Source organism: Nymphalis io, chromosome 27 (assembly GCF_905147045.1).
Source record: "Nymphalis io chromosome 27, ilAglIoxx1.1, whole genome shotgun sequence".
In the NCBI taxonomy this organism is placed as follows: domain Eukaryota; kingdom Metazoa; phylum Arthropoda; class Insecta; order Lepidoptera; family Nymphalidae; genus Nymphalis; species Nymphalis io.
Genome location: NC_065914.1, coordinates 3867776 through 3887295, shown reverse-complemented (window position 1 = coordinate 3887295; position 19520 = coordinate 3867776). Strand labels below are relative to the sequence as shown.

The 19520-nt window shown below is 36.7% G+C and overlaps 1 protein-coding gene across 1 annotated transcript in view; it reads left to right on the top strand.

Annotated features, from left to right (window-relative positions):
- The window catches only part of LOC126778745 (fatty acyl-CoA reductase wat-like), a 56370-nt gene extending 37226 nt beyond the window's left edge, over positions 1-19144 (top strand). The window contains exons 7-12 of the mRNA XM_050502368.1: positions 14037-14146; positions 15788-15855; positions 16148-16340; positions 17177-17357; positions 18432-18756; positions 19136-19144. Coding sequence (XP_050358325.1) covers positions 14037-14146; positions 15788-15855; positions 16148-16340; positions 17177-17357; positions 18432-18756; positions 19136-19144 — 886 coding nt within the window. The remainder of the gene's footprint in view (positions 1-14036; positions 14147-15787; positions 15856-16147; positions 16341-17176; positions 17358-18431; positions 18757-19135) is intronic.
- Positions 19145-19520: the final 376 nt, after the last annotated feature.

The following is a 19520-nucleotide window of genomic DNA, read 5'->3' as shown; positions in this document are numbered from 1 at the left end:
CTTGGAAGGAAGCCTTGGGTATACCATTGCATAAAAAAGGCGATAGGGCTTGTGTAGAAAATTATAGACCGATATCTGTAATCTCAGTGTTTTGTAAAATATTCAAACTTCTTGTATACTCGTGTATCTTATCACAACTAAAGCAGACCATTGTACCGCAACAACACGGTTTTTTGAGGTCCCGTTCTACCACAACTAACCGTGTTTCGTTTGTTGAAGACCTTGCTGAGGCGGTGGATAGTGGCAATTCCATTGATGTTATTTATACCGACTTTAGTAAGGCCTTTGATAAAGTTAATCATCATAAACTGTTGCAAAAATTTGAATCGATTGGTATAACGGGCACTCTTCTTGACTGGTGTGGGTCTCCACAATCGCAAATCAACTGTGGTTATCAATGGCTACGAATCTAGCCCCTTCATATCTCATTCTGGAATACCTCAGGGATCCCATCTGGGACCTTTACTGTTTAACATCTTTATTAATGACATTTGTTCAAACTTTTTTTGTTTGTTACAAACATACTAAATGCTATTTATTCGCTGACGATCTCAAGTTGTTTAGACCTGTATCCACAGTTTCAGATGCTATACTTCTGCAGAGACATTTAAATAGTTTGGTCTCATGGTGTCACATAAACGACATGAGCTTAAACACAGAAAAATGTTTCGTTATACGGTTCAGTAGGAAAAAAACCACTCTCGTTAGATCGTACATCATCAACGGACATTTGCTTGCAGAGGTGGACAATGTGGGTGATTAAGGCATCATTTTAGACTCTAAACTGCGATTTCATCTACATATGGACGATGGATTTTAAAAAGCCTCTGACTAAAATTACTTTATAAACTGCTTTAGTTCGCAGTATTTTAGAATACGGTAGCATTGTATGGAATCCTCACTACGATATTTACAAGAATAGACTTGAAAGTTTACAAAAAAGATTCTTATGGCATTTATCTTATAGTCAAAATTTAGCTAAAAAGCTGCCAAGTTACGAAGATAGACTCTCACATTTTAAGCTTCTTTCTGTTTACGATCGTAGACGCGTCCTCGATAACATTTTCCTATATAAGTTATTGAACGGAACAATTGACTGTAGTTACCTCCTTTCTAAAATTGTAATTCGTGCTCCTAAAAAGGCCACTAGACCATATGTGTATACTCCCTTTGTTGAAAAACTTACTCACTCCGGTCAGGGACGCTACTCTCCAATAAACAGGCTAATCATCGATTTTAATAATATCTACAAAATGCTCAATAAGAAAGTGTCAAACGAAGCTCTTACAATTGATATTTTTAATGACAATTTACGAAACTGATTCAGTTTCGTAAAAAAATATCTTTTTTTTTCCTCAATAATAATGTATAAAAATAATGTATAAATTTTTGTTTTTAACATCTTTTTCTTTATGTATAAATGTACCTCTTACATTTGTTTGCTTTTAATCAAATAATTAATATTGAAAAAAATTAAATGTTTTCAGATATTTATATTTTATTCATTTTATACTAATCAAGTGATAATTTAATAATAATTTAATTGTTAATGTCTTTTCTATTTGTTATAAATATTTTGATTTTTAAAATTATTATTTTTTTTGTTAACTCGAAAGGTTGACATATTTTGCAACACCTATAACTTAGGAGACACTTGATTCGTATAACGTCATGTTTAAGGACTCAATTGTATTTATTAGTGTACTTCTTGTTAGTGTTGATATTATAATAAATAAATAAATAAATGCCTGAAAATTTTATAGACGTACATATTAATTTTTAATAAATATTTTAAAAAATGTCATTGTCAATACAATACGTGTTTTTATTTATAAACACATGGAACACTATCTTGAATGTTAATCATAAGCTTGCCGGACTTTATTTATATAAAATGTGGTGGGTATATATTTGATTTATTGCAATCAACGTCACTTTCAGTCATAATCTAAATTCGAGAATTGAGTTCGATATCGTTCGGTCGATTCAAACTAAATAACTACAAATAATATCGGAAATATATATAAATAAGGATTTTATCAGAAATTAAATTCGTCGTTTTCCAAGTTTATATTAATGTTAAAACTCCAAGAAGAACCGACAACATACTCACGAGTTACTAATTTGATTCCCTCGCGCGATACGTAAATTGACTATATAATAATGTTTTAAAATAATAGCAAAACAAGCGTGGAAATAAATTGTGACGAAAACCCTTTAAGTCTAGAATGTTATTGTACATAATGCTCATTTGAATTGCACATAAAATATTTAAATTAAAATTTGATGCAAATAGAAATACGACCCAATATCATTTCGAAGCAAACACAGTATTTAATAAAGTTAGATTTTCATTACAAACCTACAAAAATTTTCGTGAGGTAAAATATTTATTATAGTTAGCGTTCCGTTACTAGAAATAAGTCAAATAGTTTATTTTATATCATTGGCGCACTTAGGAGGCTAGACCGTAAGCCTCGTAAGCCGTGACGGCAAACGTCGTGTCGCTCTCCTATACAGTCATTCCCCCCTCTGCCCCACCATCCTCTACTTCCTTGTATTTAAATAATCGTCTCAACTAAAAAGAGAACCAGAAAAAAATTCTAAAACTATAATCTTCCAAAAGTCTGATGGTCCCAGAAATTTAACCAATAGAAGTATTTTTTTGTCGCTTGAAAAACGCCTTTTGCGTGTTCCCCATGAAGGGGGGGGGATGTGGAACTCGAGCGTCACGGAATAGCTTGCACCTCGACGGTTGGCCTCTTCTCTGGTCTTCCTCAGCGAAGCGAGTCAGTGGAGGCACTCTCCTCGTGCACCTGGCCCGAGACCTCCTTCTGCGACATGACGTTGCGAAGGAGACCATCCTCTACCAACTTCTCTCGCTACCCAGCATATCTCCGCCCTCAACAATCTGTGACTGTTGTGTACTCAATCTCCTAGCCATACAAAACCCAGCACAAACATTTCCTAGGAGTCTGGGCGTTATACAGGTACCGAAAGGCTGTCGGTTTTTAGTGGGTATTCCAAAGTTCGGGGTGCACTCGGCGCCTCGGGCACCGGTGAGCTCCACATACCCCCCCACGAGAACAGTCCCGTGGGCGAAACGCGTAATGTGTTTTTTCAGCGAGAAAAAAATAGATAGTCTTGAATGAAGTTTTTCTTATTCTTACATGTATGTTTGATCATGTGTTAATCCAAATTCCAGTCTTGTGGATTCGGAAAGTCCATATAAATATATTAATTTATGTCAACCATATTAATTATATATTAATTATATATTGATTGATTGATTGATGTCAACCAATTTCACATAAGCCACCTTCAATAGACACACTAATGATCAGACATGAGAGGGTTTTAGAGGGTCATAGGGCTTTTTAAATCCGATCGAGCAATTAGTTCGAATTTCAAACGATCAAGTTACCGGGTAGAAACTTACAGAAAAGTATTGACAATTACTATATTGCTTCTTACACGTATTGTTGCATAAATAGACGGTCCAGTAGGTCAAAAAGATGAAGAAGAAGATATGTGACTTGCTTTCTTTCTTCTACCCGACACTCGTCAAACTTTGAAAAATAAATTCAGGGTAGGAAAGGTTGGCTATGTCTATATCATTTCAAATTCTCTAAGAACATATATTCGTTAATTTTCACTGAAAATGTATTCCACCAACCCGCAATCGAGCAGTGTGGTGGAATAAGCTCCACACCTTCTCCTCAAAAAAGGAGAGGAGGCCTTAGCCCAGCAGCGAGACATACACAGGCTATTACTGTACTGTACTGTACTGTAATTTTCATACAGAATACAATATGATGATGAACATTAGTAACTACGTAGTTTGTTGTCAGTTCTTCTCGGTGCTTTAATATTAATACAATCTTGGAAAATGACAAATTTAATTTCTGATAAAAGCCTACTTAAATTAATACTTTTACTGATTCCGATTATACTCTTATATATTGTATTGTGTTTTCGTCTATTTTAAATCTCACGGAACATTGTTTTCAAAATTAAACTTAAACTTGCCTTGAACTATATCGATATAAAAGGGAGCAAAAAATAAATTCGGTTTATTGTTAACGTCTCTCGCATTCTAATTTCGAGAATCAAGTGCGACGTCGTTGGAAAGGTAAGAATTATATCCATTATTCTGTATTTGGCTAAATATTGATTAAAAGAAACGTTATGTTGGAACCGACTTCAACAACCTGCAGGGACCCTATAGACTTGATTTTTCCTTTGGACTCATTTTGAGAAAAAAACCGCGAAATAATTTTGTAACCATACACGGTTTTGCAGACGATTTAAGTTGAATCAATGGAATATCAGGGACCATGTCTGTTGTTGAGGCCTTATAGTCCAATACGAGAACAGCAACATCTTGTACACTTTGTGCACTTATATTTACTGGTGGTAGGGCTTTGTGCTTGAAAGGTGAGTAAGCCAGTATTATTGCGGGCACAGGGTACATTGCATCTAAGTTCCCAAAGTTGTTAACGCATTGCCGATTTAAGCGATGGTTAATATTTCTTACAATGCCAATGTCTATGTGCGTTGGTGACCACTTACCATCAGGTATATGCTTGTCCTTCTACGTATTCTATAAAAAAAAATTACACGTCGCTATCACCAGAGTTCATACAAATCCTGGCACCATCTTTTATTAGTTCAAATCATTACTTAACATTTTTGCTTTGAAAAAATATTATAAAATTTCAGAAATTTCAAATTAAGGGCTGCGTTCAAATGGGCTGCGTTTTTTGGTGTAACAAAAATACAGTAATATAATCAATAAATGTCTTTATTTTAAAACACGATTTGTGTTGAAAAATGTCGCAATAAATTTCGTTCCTAAAAGGGATCCCCTGCCCGCACAATCTTTTTTTTCATTGTGTATTCTTCAATATTTTTCTGAATAAATAAATTAATCAATTCTGTTGATATCCTACTTATATTTGTGAAATGGGTAAAATAGGTGAATGATTTAAATAATTACAATATTATAATTATAAATGTTTTACAATTTGCTATGTACCATCCGGAAAAAAATATTTTATACAACGACTGGACTGTTCTGGTCATAATCAATTTACTCATGTATTATTGTAACGACTGCTAAAATAAATAAATAGTTCGTTAGTGTTCGTGTTATTCGAATTTCAAATAGTTTTTTTTTTATATTTGATTTATTTCTAATTGAATTGTAAGTATTTAGTCTTGTGTACCTACCTATACCAATTCACTGTATATGTAATAATTACTAGAACTGTATTCAGCACAGACAAACGTAGCCTTGTTGCGAACTGTTAGTCAAATCAAAGTGAAAGATAAAAATCGTTATTCAATATGGATATATTGCTCGCACCTTTGGGATGGCTCCGCTAAGTACCTGCTGGAGGCCTTGGACCGGCTGCAGCGACGTGCCGTACGCATTTATGGCGACGTAAAGGTCACAAACACCCTTGAACCTTTACAATTGCGTCGTGAGATAGCAGCACTGAGCGCTTTCTATCGACTGTATCACGGCGAGTGCTCTGAGGAATTATTCTCTCTAATTCTTGCTTCCCCCTTCCTTCTTAAGTCCACGCGAGCTGGTTCTCGATGTCATCGCCTAACTGTGACATCAATTCCATCGCGAACAAAGAAATTTGGCAACTCCTTTCTTTGTCGCACTTCCAAAAAATGGAATTCCTTACCAGCTCACGTATTCCCCTCCTCTTACAACCCGGGTTCCTTCAAACGAGGCGTGAAGAGGCATCTTGCGGGCCGGCAAGGCGAAGGTGGCTAGTGCAGAACGTTTTGCCCATCTGTACTGGCCGTCGTCGCGTTTGGACTCTACTACCACTTACCATCAGGTGGAGTAGAGTCATTTGCCCTCCCGGCAAATATAAAAAAAAAAAAAAATAGAAGCGTTACTCTTGCTTATTGATTGTCATAAATCTATCACTGGTTCGGAAATAAACACCTCAGACCTGAGGAGAACTGGCGAAAGAAACTCATACTTCTATACCAATATTATAAAGAGGTAAAGTTTGTGAGGTTGTAGGGGATAATCTCTGGATATACCTAACCGATTTTGAAAATTATTTTACCACTAGAAAGCCTTGGGAACTAAGATGTTATGTCCCTTGTGTCTGTAATTACACTGGCTCACTCACCCTTCAAACCATAACACAACAATACCAAGTACTGCTGTTTTGCGGTAGAATATTTGATAAGTGGGTAGCACATACCCAGACGAGCTTGCACAAAGGCATGCCACCTGTAGGGTGGTTGCTCTACATTCATTATAAGAGCATAGTTTAATAAAGAATATTTTGTACTTGTAGGGAATTGTACATTTGCGAGTGTCATGTCGTTTATTGGTCATATTATCAAGAATTATGATAATATGACCAATACACGTGACCTAACAACTTATTATTCTCATCAAAATAAGTAAACTTATCGTCTCAAGTATTTAAAACAAAAGACTTTTCCCTTTCACTGCATATATACTTTGGACCAATTGTTAAAGAGATAATACGACATAGGTATGGAGAAGCCACCGTGTTGTAATCTATTGAGTGATATTTCTTTTAGACGGTTTTTTTTTCATATACAACACGTCAATTTAATTAGAAATAAATTACTTTATTATCAAGGACATTTTATTTCAATAAAATTCATTTTTGCCTTTTGTTTTTTGGTTGCATAGTTTAAGAGATAATTTAAAATATCAAATACGGGTGACCTTTTTATTAAAGTTCGGCCAATCGATCACAAGTCAAAATATTTACCACCCAACGAAGTGGGCACGGGTCAGGTAGTAAGTACAGTAACAGCCTGTTAATGTCCCACTGCTGGGCTAAGGCCTCCTCTCCATTTTGAGGAGAAAGTTTGGAGCTTATTCCACCACGCTGCTCCAATGCGGGTTGGTAGAATACACATGTGGCAGAATTTCAATGAAATTAGACACATGCAGGTTTCCTCACGATGTTTTCCTTCACCGTCAAGCACGAGATGATGATAAATGAAATTAAGGACATGAAAATTCAGTGGTGCTTACCCGGGTTTGAACCCATGATCATCGGTTAAGATTCACGCGTTCTTACCACTGGGCCATCTCGACTTTCACAACAACAATAGCCGAATTATATATACATTTTTTTTATTTAATATAACCTGGAGGCGTGCGTTTCATTTCCTACATGTGCAAAGTACAAACTAATCAAAGATAAATTGTAGAGACACAACACATTTTACTAATACATAATATTTTTATAGGTACTAATCTACACTAATATATAAAGGTGAAGAGTTTGTTTGTTTGATCCCGCTAGTCTCAAGAACTACTAGTTCCAATTGAAATTTTTTTTTTGAGTTCAATAGCCTATTTATCGAGAAAGATTTTTGGTTATATAACATCACGCTACAACCAATACGAGCGGAACATCAATGAAAAATGTTGCAAAAACCGGAAAATTGTTACCTTTTGAGAGCTTCCGTTGCACGCGCTGTGTAAACGGTTAAAGTTACATGACAGTCATGTATGACGAAATTGTTCATCTTAACAAGTTCTAAGAAAAGTCCGCAATAGCATGTGTCTATCTTTTGAGGTTGACTCACTATAACCTTTTGTATTGTATACAATTTGTTCTAAAATAATGCATTATTTGCGGTGCGGTATGTCGGTTACTTGATAATAAGTTTTTTTTTTTTTAATACTCAAATTTAGCTTTCAGTTTTAAAAGGATACAATATCCTGGGAAGGTGTCGTTTGCAGTCACAGTAAATAAAGCACAGTGAAAGAAATTTAAGTATGTCGGAATAGATTTAAGGGAATGATGTTTTTCTCATGGCTAATTGTATGTTGCCCGATCGGTTATATAAATAAACCAATATATTCTAGTATCCCACAAAAATAAAACTAAAAATGTCGAAAATACTCAAATATTATAAGCGATTTCTTTAAGTTATACGCGGGTGAAACCGCGGGAACAGCTAGTGATAAATATTTTTATCATATTATCGTTTTAGACAAGATGAGGAGCATCAAAGATATTCAAGAAGAAGCGCGAGCAACGAATGACGCAATTAAGAAGGCAATTTCCAGCGGAGACTCTTCCGTGCAGAAGTTTTACGACAACGCTGTGGTTTTTGTCACTGGCGGGTCAGGATTTGTTGGCAAACACATGATCGAGAAAATCTTTAGGTATTTAGAGTTTTAATTTATTTTTAAAGAATGTCTTTAAAGAATTATATTTGATTTAATGGTACTGTATCGTAAGGTCCTCCACATCGATTTCGGCCCCAGCGGCCAATCTCAAGAGAGATTAGCTAAATGCGCAGGAGAACTAGTGTGTGCGTAAACACAGGCGCACTCTCTATTTCCTAACTCTCATGATCCAATAGGACGGCAATCCGAAACGACCGGAAAGAGTTCAGGTGTAGGACCAACGGCTTTACGTGCTTTCCGAGGTACGGGAGCAAATACACTTCCAACTTTCAGACTCCGGGCTGCTACTTAGAATTTTCTGACACAATAACCTTTTACCAATAAAAATCCAGGACCTCCGGGTCAGCGGCTTTATATCTAGCCACTATACCAACGAGGCAGTCAACCTGCATAGTACAGTACATATATATAGTAACTCATTTGTGGGGCAATGTATACGGTTTTAGATCAGGATCCCTGCCTCTGTTGCTTGGGAATATAATATATGCCATTCATTCGTCCGTTTGAAAATTTTATTATTATACAATATGTAATGTGTGCAAAGTTTTCCCTTTCCCTGAAATTTTATTTTTATTTTTTTTTATCAGATCGTCTAATGTTAGAAAAGTCTACATGTTGTTCCGAGTTAAGAAGGGGAAACCTGTCCAAGAAAGACTTAAAGCTGTTTTGGATGATCCGGTATGTTGCGATACTATTCTGATATACTTGTGGTAGAGCTTTGGGCAAGCTCGTCTGGGTAGGTACCACCCACTCATCAGATATTCTACCACTTGTATTGATTGAAAATTGCAGTACTTGGTATTGTTGTGTTCCGGTTTGAAGGGTGAGTGAGCCAGTGTAATTACAGGCACGAAAGCCATAACATCTTAGTTCTCAAGGTTGGTGGCGCATTGGTGAAGTAAGTAATGGTTAACATTTCTTACAATGCCAATGTTTATGGGCATTGATGACCACTTACCATCAGGTGGCCCATATGCTCGTTCGCCTTCCTATTCAATAAAAAATAAAAAATAAAACATTTTTTAAATGTAAAAGTTTGTGTGTTTGTTATTTAGTCACGCAAAATCAGCTTGACGGATTTGATTATAATTTGGAATAGCCTGCCATACCATCCCCCCCCCCCTCCATCTCACGAGGCGAAGTAGTGGGAAACAACTAGTGTTAGTATAATACCAGATCAGCGTTTGCTTAAAAGCAACATGCTGCGGAAAATTTAAAGCACGTCTTTTGGAGTTGTGTATTTTAGACACACATACACACACATGCAAGAGAAACAGAAACACAGATAATCGGAGAGTCTCTGCAGGCTGTAAAGGTTTTAGTAGGACACTGAGCAAACACCTTTCGCCCATTAATTTAATTTTGGTTTTAATTTTATTTTGATATTCCTTATTATGTGCGACAATAGTTTTATTATTATTAGTATTCATAAAACGAATGTTGAGTATGAAAGTAGAAACTCAGTGTGATAATAAAACTCAGTGGTGCGAGTCAGCTACTTGACAAACGACGCAGAAAACAATAGTATTGATTATGTAAAATGTTTTCATGTTAGCTTTTCGAAGAACTTCTGAAGGAACAGCCGAACTTTGTTAACAAACTCGAGATTGTAGAAGGCGATTCTAGCGAAGATAACCTGGGTATTGATGAGAAGACTTGGGCGAGGCTGAGTGACGAGGTAATGAGGCGATTTTACTAAGGTTCTCTATTTAGTCAGCGAATAACGTGAATTCCGTGGCTAAAAATATCCAACTATTAGGCTAAGGCTTCTTCGTTTTGAGGAAATAGCTTGGATCTTACTCTAAAGCACTACTCCAGGGTTGGTACACATGTAGCTCTGACACACGTAGGTTTCCTCACGATGATTTTCTTTACCGGCTAGCACGATATTAATAGCAACGTGTTGTGCAGAAATGTGCCAACTGATACAATACATATTATTTTAAAAACATTCCATAGTGTTATGTGACAACGTTACTGTCTATAAAAATGGATTCCATTTTTAAATCTTAATCACTTTTATTAGTGTGTCTGTGTCAATTGTAGATTAATAACTTTTTATTTGTTAAATTGCTGGACTGCATCGTTGGTCTAGTGGCTTGATGTAAGGCCGCAGAACCGGAGGTCCTGGGTTCGATTCGCAGGCAGGCAGGAGTCTGGAAGTTGGAAGTGTGTACACTCCCGTGCCTCGGAAAGCACGTAAAGCCGTTGGTCCTACGCCTGAACTCTTTCCGGTCGTGTCGGATTGCCGTCCCATCGGATTATGAGAGTTAGGGAATAAAGAGTGCACCTGTTTTTGCGCACACACTTGTGCACTATAATATCTTCTGCGTAGTTGGCTAATCACTCTTGAGATTGGCCACCGTAGCCGAAATCGGTCTGGAGGACATTACTATTATTATTATTATTATTTGTTAATTTTTTTATTATTATTTCAGGTCAACATAATGTTTCACGTTGCAGCGTCGGTAAATTTTCGCGAATCTCTAAAGATTGCGACATTCACCAACATTAAAGGAATCAGAGAGATTATAAAATTAGCTAGAGCTTGCAAGCATTTACAGTTAGTATTTTATATATTATTTATATACTCTATAATTATCGAAAAAGTAATCGTACTGACCCATCCATTAATTATTTATTTATTAGAGAGAACAAATAATTTCCATGACACAAACGAATACAAATAAAAATCCACCGGAAATCGAATATAATTAATTTTGGCCCGTTAAATCATTTACTTCACATCCGGAAGTAGCAAAATTTGACCGGAAATTTGGCTTTCCAGTTTTAACCAAATAATAAATAAATCGCATATTATCATCTCTTACAATAAACGATTTATCAGGAATTATAGTACAGATACTTCAATTTTTAAAATAATGAGTACGTGTGGCATTAGAGAAGACGCACCCAATATTCTGATTTCGTATCCGATTAATTGAATTCAGAGGGTCTATGTAGAGATTCTTGGTCCATTTACGTTTCTCATTCATGACTTAACATTTATGCCGTTATTGGTTTTATGCTTGAAATTAAATATATATATAGTATCAACAAACAAGCGAATGGACGAACGTTTGTGCGCTAAAGCTTTTATATCAGTATTAACAGCCTGTTAATGTCCCACTGCTGGGCTAAGGCCTCCTCTCCCTTTTTTTGAGAATGTTTGGAGCTGCTCCAGTGCGGATTGGTGGAATACACAAATTGTCATTTGTGTAATTTCATTTTTACACCGTGAGCAAATCAATTGCAGATTTGCTCACGGTGTTTTCCTTTACCGTCAAGGACGAGATGAATTATAATCACAAATTAAGCACGTGAAATTTCAGTGGTGCTTGCGCGGGTTTAACCCACGATCTACGGTTAAGATTGATAGAAAAGTATATTTTAATAATATTTGATTGGTTCATTTAAGAGACTCGGATTTGCGATTCAACGAGCAAATGCTCCATTATTCTTGCTACCATTTCACGCTGTAATTATTTCAACAGTATTTTTATTTGAATATTTGTATTTTAGCTAAGTCCCCAATGTAAATATTTCTTACATAGGTATTAGGTCCTTACATATGAAATTAGCGTTTTGTCGTACTGACCACTTTGATCTGAAATATCTCCTTATTATATTTATAAATTCATTTAGCTGGTACATTTAAGTTTTGAAAACAGTCATTCATTTGTTTGTTCCTCATTATCTTTTTCTTTGGCGTCGCTTATTACCGCACAATGGAAAACATGAAATATCGGTATATTTACGAGTACGAGTTCTACTGTGGTACCAGTGCTGCAGAAACAGCTCGAAGGATTAATGATGTGTACGGTGCTGGTGTCGCAAAAGAAAGCACGGTAAGTTTTTGGTTTCAACGTTTTCGTTCTGGAAATTTCGACCTTCAAAACCAACCCCGTGGACGGCCGGAGACCAAAGTGAAAAATGAAGAATTAAAGGCTATGTGGAAGCGGATCCAAAGCACTTCAGAGATAGCTGCAGGCTCCGGGGTAAGTGATAAAACTGTATTAATCCACTTGAAGCAAATCGGGAAAGTAAAAAAACTTGAATGATGGGTACCTCATGAGTTGAGTGAATCGAACTTGCAAACACGCGTCGACTTTTTAACTTGTGCTTTGTGTTACTTTGCTCAACCGACACAATAATGAAGAGATTTTAAATCGAATCATAACTTTTGATGAAAAGTGAACACTGTACGATAATCGGAAGCGCTCGTCGCAATGGCTGAACCCTGGAGACCCAGCCAAATGCTGCCCTGAAACGAAAATTTACTCAGAAAAAGTTACTTGTGAGTGTTTGTTGGACTAGCGCCGGTGTCGTTTACTACAGCTTTCTAAAATCTGGCCAAACGATTACGGTATATCTATTGTCAGCAACTGCAAACCATGAAGGAAGAACTAGCTGCTAAGCAACCGAGATTGTTCAATCGCTCTAGGCCACTGCTGCTTCAAGACAACGTAAGACCACACACTGCACAACAAACAACCACTAAGTTAGATAAGCTACAATTAGAATGTCTGCGACATCCACCGTACTCCCGGGAAATTGCTCCAACATTTTTTCCAGAATTTGGACATCAACAATTTTTTCCAGAGTTTGTAAAAAATAAGGAAAAAATTCAACTCCGATGCGGCAGTCCAAACCGCCTTTAAAAAGTTTATTGGTTCTCGCCCCCATTTTTAATTGATTAATTAAATATATTTTACAAAAAAATATTGATTTTATATTCCTCCAGTACAAAACGCCAATTTCATATGTAAGGACCTAATATGTTTAAATTTGCACTGCAACAATTATATTCATTTAATGTTCCTAGATCGGTTATCCACGTGTCGACAGCGTACTCCCACGCCACAAAGGATCGTATTAAAGGAGATGTTAAAGAGGATTTCTACCAGAGTCCAATACCTCCTGAAACAATGATACAACTCGCTGAATGTGTGAATGACGATAAACTTGATGCCATGATCGAACCGTGAGTACAAGATCGTATAAAATTACTATTTACTATGTTCATATGTGTCAAAAAATACTGTGTTCCATCTTTTATTGATCCTAAGCCATTCATGACTAGCTTCAGCTCGGTCAAATTGAATCGTTTATATTATATACTATCCGCGGCTCCGCTCGCGTTTAAGTATAGATAAAGGAAAGAAGTAAATTTTTTTTGGGAGTTAGAAGCATGAAATGTCATTCTGGTTAGAAAAAAGTATATTAAGGTTTTTTTTTATTTTAGATTAATGATTTATCACTGTACTTACTGTTTATCCCTATAGTTTCATATATATTTTATAGTGACTTAAATGGCTCGAAGAAAAATTTATTTTATACATATATTCCGATTTATGATTTTGTTGCTTAAAAACTCCGACATCCATCCACGCCGTTGTATATAGTTGATAGTGTAAATGAGCAAGCGTAACAATATATTTTTTTATTCTATCAAACTCAGGTTAAACAAAACTGTTTAATTCCCTATAAACTTTATTCATAATTAATAATCGAAGTACCTCTTTGTAAACATAGTAAGTCTTTGTGCAAGCCCGCCATCACCACCCACTCATACAACAGCAATACTTGGTATTGTTGCGTTCCGATTTGAAGGAAAAGTGAGCCAGTGCCTTGATGAATAAGTCAGGAAAAGCATTATATTATTTGTATAGATAACAACAAAAATACGTATGTTTTTATAACTTTTGATACTCAACTGAATTTGAGGAAATAAAATACTAACAGGTAACAGGTTCGTTTGATGTTTCCTAACTAAAATAGAATACTTATTCATATTTTTATTTTCACTTTTAAGATTTATGGATCAATGGCCAAACAGTTACACAATCACAAAAGCAGTCGCTGAAGACCTCGTCAGGGTCATGGGAGAAGGCTTGCCTATTTGCATCGTTCGACCAGCTATCGGTAAAATATACGTTCTAATAAGAATCATTGATCATCATTAATCGGGTTAGTCAAGGATTAAGGCCTAATTTTTCGGACGACATTGAGCATGTAGTAAGTAGTAACAGCCTGTGAATGTCCTACTACTGCGCTAAGGTCTCCTCTCCCTTTTTCAGCAGAAGGTTTGAAGCTTATTTCACCACGCTGCTACAATGCGGGTTGGTGGAATACATGTGTGACAGAATTTCAGTGAAATTAGACATGCAGGTTTCCTCATGATGTTTTCCTTTACAGTCAAGCACGAGATGAATTATTATCACAAATTACCGTAACCGTAACCGTAACAGCCTATGAATGTCCCACTGCTGGGCTAAAGGCCTCCTCTCCTCTTTTTGAGGAGAAGGTTTGGAGCTTATTCCACCACGCTGCTCCAATGCGGGTTGGTAGAATTCACATGTGGCAGAATTTCAGTGAAATTAGACACATGCAGGTTTCCTCACGATGTTTTCCTTCACCGTAAAGCACGAGATGAATTATAATCACAAATTAAGCACATGAAAATTCAGTGGTGCTTGCCCGGGTTTGATCCCACGATCATCGGTTAAGATACACGCGTTCTTACCACTGGGCCACCTCGGCTTTGACATTGAGCATATATAGTGGAAAATGAGACATATTAACGGATTGCCGAGTATACTAAGCTCAGCTACTATTGTTATTAAGATAATATGACTATGTACCGATGTTGATACGGCCCGCCTTTTAAATTTTAGTTATTATTCACAGTATAATGTCTTACAACATTATATTGTGGGTTAAAACTAGTAAAAATCAACGATATGTGGGTTACGTGATAGTAGCGGTAATTTTTGGCCTTCTCATTCGCATCGCAAAAATATCATCGTCTGATGAACTTTTCGACATGTTTTCATAATATAGAACTATAGTTAAATTAAATGTTTACACCAAGAAAACTTGAGAGTTGAGAGTTAACCATCCGCCATATTGTTCGATCTCCAACTTTGAGTGGCTAATTTTTTATACAAATAGGAATAATATACTGGCGGTAGGGCTTTGTGCAAGCTCGTCTGGGTAGGTACCACCCACTCATCAGATATTCTACCGCAAAACAACAGTACTTGATATTGTTGTGCTCCGGATTGAAGGGTGAGTGAGCCAGTGTAATTACAGGCACAAGGGACATAAAATCTTAGTTCCCAAGGTTGGTGGCGCATTGGCTATAAGCAATGGTTGACATTTCTTACAATGCCAATGTCTAAGGGCGTTTGGTGACCACTTACCATCAGGTGGCCCATATGCTCGTCCACCTTCCTATTCTATAAAAAAAAAAGTAAATTATTTGACCATTGGTTATATTTGGTTATTGTTGTTGTTAGTTACCAATAAGGTAACTATTGATCAAAAAATACATTTTTAAGTATTGGATGAGTTCCTATAAACATATAACTGAACTTTGATTTCTTAATACTCTATTTACTTAATTATTATTGTAAGGGCATTCTGCTTACTGGCGTACTGCCAGAGTTTATAGATCCTAACAAACTCTTCATTTATTGTATAAACTAAGATCTCCTGGACAATTACTGTTATTGGCTAACTGGGCATATCCCAAATAGTTAATATTAATGTTTTATCTTCCAGTTATATCTGCGTACAGGGAGCCAACTATCGGATGGGTGGACGTTAAAAATGCGTATGGACCAAGCGGGGTGAGCAGCCGTCATTAATATAAAATCGATTCTTTTGTAAAGTTTATATTGGAGAAGATTCGAACGGTCAACGGCTACCGATACGACAATAAATCTTATATAAAAAATTGGATGTTATTAAATTTGATTGAGATTAATAATAAACTCGTAACAGAAAGTAGACTTATATGACATTCCCCTGTCATCCTCCTATATATAACTCCCTAATCTTCCTTCACCACGATAACTCCCAAAAGCCCAAAGACAGATTACTAATTTTATAGTTATACTACATATCTTCGCTTATTTTTAGATAATTCTTGGAGTTTCATTAGCCGTTATGCGTACTTTTTTGGCTGATAATATAAAAATCGACTTTGTACCTGTGGATCTCGTCACCAATACAATGCTAACTGCAGCGTTGGAGACACACGACAGATATATAGCAGGAAACCAACAGCCAATTATTTATACAGTTAGTGGCATAAGAAATCCACTGACTTTCAGTAAGTATTGAACTAATATGAAGCCCAAGTCTCAATAATTATTTTCGTATTATATGGATTTCTTCTAAGTACTAAAACTTTGTAATGTTAATGTAATGTTAGTAAAATGTTTGTCACCAGTTTTGAAAGCTATATGCAACTGCTATGATTTACTCTTGCTAGACATATATGTACTCAAGAATTTCTTTGAGATTCTGTAATCAAGAGATTCGTTACGTAAAATGTCCCAACACATATCAGCTGTAATGTATGTGTGGGTTAAGGCTTATGAAATGAATCGCATTAATACAATTTCCAAATGCTATGACATTTATGGTATGGCTATTAATTTTATTGATCTTTTTAGTGACTCATAAAGAATAAGTTGCCGCAATCGAACATCGCATGAACCTTTTCCTTTTGCAGGGGCAATGGATTCGCTGCTTGAATTAGTGTCATCAATCAATCTTATCTAATACCGTCACGGTTATACCTGTCGTAGTTATTGTAACTATTTACATAATATCCTCAAATATATTTGTTTACAAAAATCAGGACTTAAATAATTTCTTAAAGGAGACGTACAACTGGCCCAACCATTTGTCCATTGCAGGCCGTACGTTACACTTCTTCTTTGCCATATAACTGTCTCTTACATGCAAAGTTTACTTGGGGTTAGGGCTCCCTGGCCCTTCTTAATAGGTACCACCTACTCAACATTTATTTTTATTTTTTATAAGACCTGGGCGACCGAGCTTCGCTCGGCTTTAATAAAAACTAAATCTTGTCCTAACCCGAAATTTGAGCGAAATCATTATAGCCATTTCCGAATAAATGAAATACTTTTCGCATTACAGGGGAACTCGTGGATGTTATAAATAATGAAGCGAGGCCTTTTGCACCTACAAAAGCATTATGGTATTGCGGCGCATTTATTACCCCATACAAGTTCCTGTACTTAATACTAACTTTGATATTACATTACATTCCTGCTATTATCGTTGATGGATGCTGTTTGTTGACTGGACAAAAAGCAAGGTACTTTTAATACGTTTATAAGAATTTTATAAGAATGTTGTCCTACGTCTGGAAAGAGTTCAGACGTAGGACGACATTTCCGAGATAAAAAAGTGTATACACTGCCAACTCCAGGCTGCTACTGAGAATTTCTCGACAGAAAAACTAATAATATATCTCCTTTATCATACGATACAGTTATATACGAGTTATACGGGTATAAGAGTTAAGAAAACAAACATTATAAGTATATAAATATTTCTTTCATTTTTATTTATTATTAATTCAGGTTACAGATTTCTGAGATTATTATTAATCCTTGCTGGAGAATTTAATTACTGTATTTTCTATAAGTACAATATATGAGCATCATACAAGTAAGGATAATGATACCGTCCAGGGTCGGAGGATGTCGGGCGGATCAGGGCCCTAGCCCAGCAAGCCCTGATAGCCCGATGGGAGGAAGATCTGGGGTTCCCCACAGCGGGCCTGGTGACAGTGGAGGCGGTACGTCCCCACTTGACTCGCTGGGTCAAAAGAAAACGAGGCACGCTCTCGTTTAGGTTGACGCAGGTACTTACCGGACACGGCTGCTTCGGTAAGTACCTGCACAAGATAGCACGGCGGGAAATGTCACCTTCCTGCCACGAGTGTGGTGCGCCAATCGATACGGCGCAACACACCCTGACGGAGTGTGCCGCGTGGGGGCCCCAGAGGCTTTCCCTTGCGGCAGTTGTAGGCGGAGACCTCTCCTTGCCGAGCATCATCAACGCGATGCTCGGAAGCGATGAGTGCTGGTCGGAAATGGTCTCCTTCGCCGTCGCCGGAACTAGAGGGTTGTTCAGTACCCTGGTAATCCCCCTAGAGAATGGAGGCCTGGGCCGCCCGTCAGAGCGTCGCGGTAGCATGCGCAAGCGATCCCGTGGCACTCCTCGTTATGACGGAAAGGGTACCGCTGGTTTTTTAGTGGGTATTCCGTTGTTCGAGGCGCACTCGGCGCCACTGTTCCCGTGGGGGAAACGCGTAATGCATTTTTCCAGCGTAAAAAAAACAAGGATAATGATGTGAAGTAACATCTTTTTTTTTAATTTGCAGGTTATTAAAGGTATATAATTTGGTGCAATCCCTTTCGTCAGCTTTAGCGTATTTCACAAACAATGAATGGCTCTTCTGCGACGCGAACACTCTGAGTCTACACAACAAGTTATCGGAAACTGACAAAGTAATATACAATTGTGATATTTCATCTGTAGACATGAAGGAATTAGTTTTAGTTTGGTGTTACGGAGTTCTAAAATATATCGTAAAAGAAGACATGGAGAACAGAAGTTACGCCTTATGGAAGCAGTCGGTGTTGAGAGTTGTACATTATATAGTACTCCCATTGTACTTGTACGGGTTATTTAAACTGACGTCGACTGTTATTATATTTACATATTTTACTGTTGCTATGTTTTGTCAATACCTTTTTGTATTGTTTTAAATTTTAACGTCAAGATACATGGTAATGTAAAAAATAAAAATCTGTCAGACTATTTCTAGTTATTATAATCTTTCTTCCGTTTCTTTGTCAACCTCTTATATTATTTCATCTCGATTTTTCAAAACCAACTGAGCGAATGAATCTAATTCTAAAAGATTTTTGGGTTGGTGGAAATTTGCTTCGTATATATCGTTGGCCTTTAGTTGTTAGTAACATTATGTTTAAAACTAAGTAATCAATTTCCAGAAGACAAATCCTACTTTACAACGATCAAAATTAAGCTAGCAACTCATTTATCTCCTTTTTCGATCCGCAGGCGTCCTAAAGACGTCCTTATTACATCGGCTAATATCAACACAATAGGTTACAGAGCAAACACCACTCCGCCGGCGGGGTCGAGGTCCCTCTTTTATTATAACCCGTCCGCGCTTAGGCGTATGACGGGGTCATTGCATACATAGTATCCTCCTTCCTGACGTCGACGGTGTTCTAAACCGACGATTTCATTTTGAGCAATCGATCAATCGATGATCGGATATTTACATAACCTCTCAGTTGACTTATAACTTATTGGTAGGGTTTTGTGAAACAATTTATTAAAATATAATGATGTCTTTATTTACGAAGTAACCTTGTAGAATTTTTACCTGTTTAAGTTTAATATTTCATTAATGTCTGAGTTTAAATATTATATTGATAAG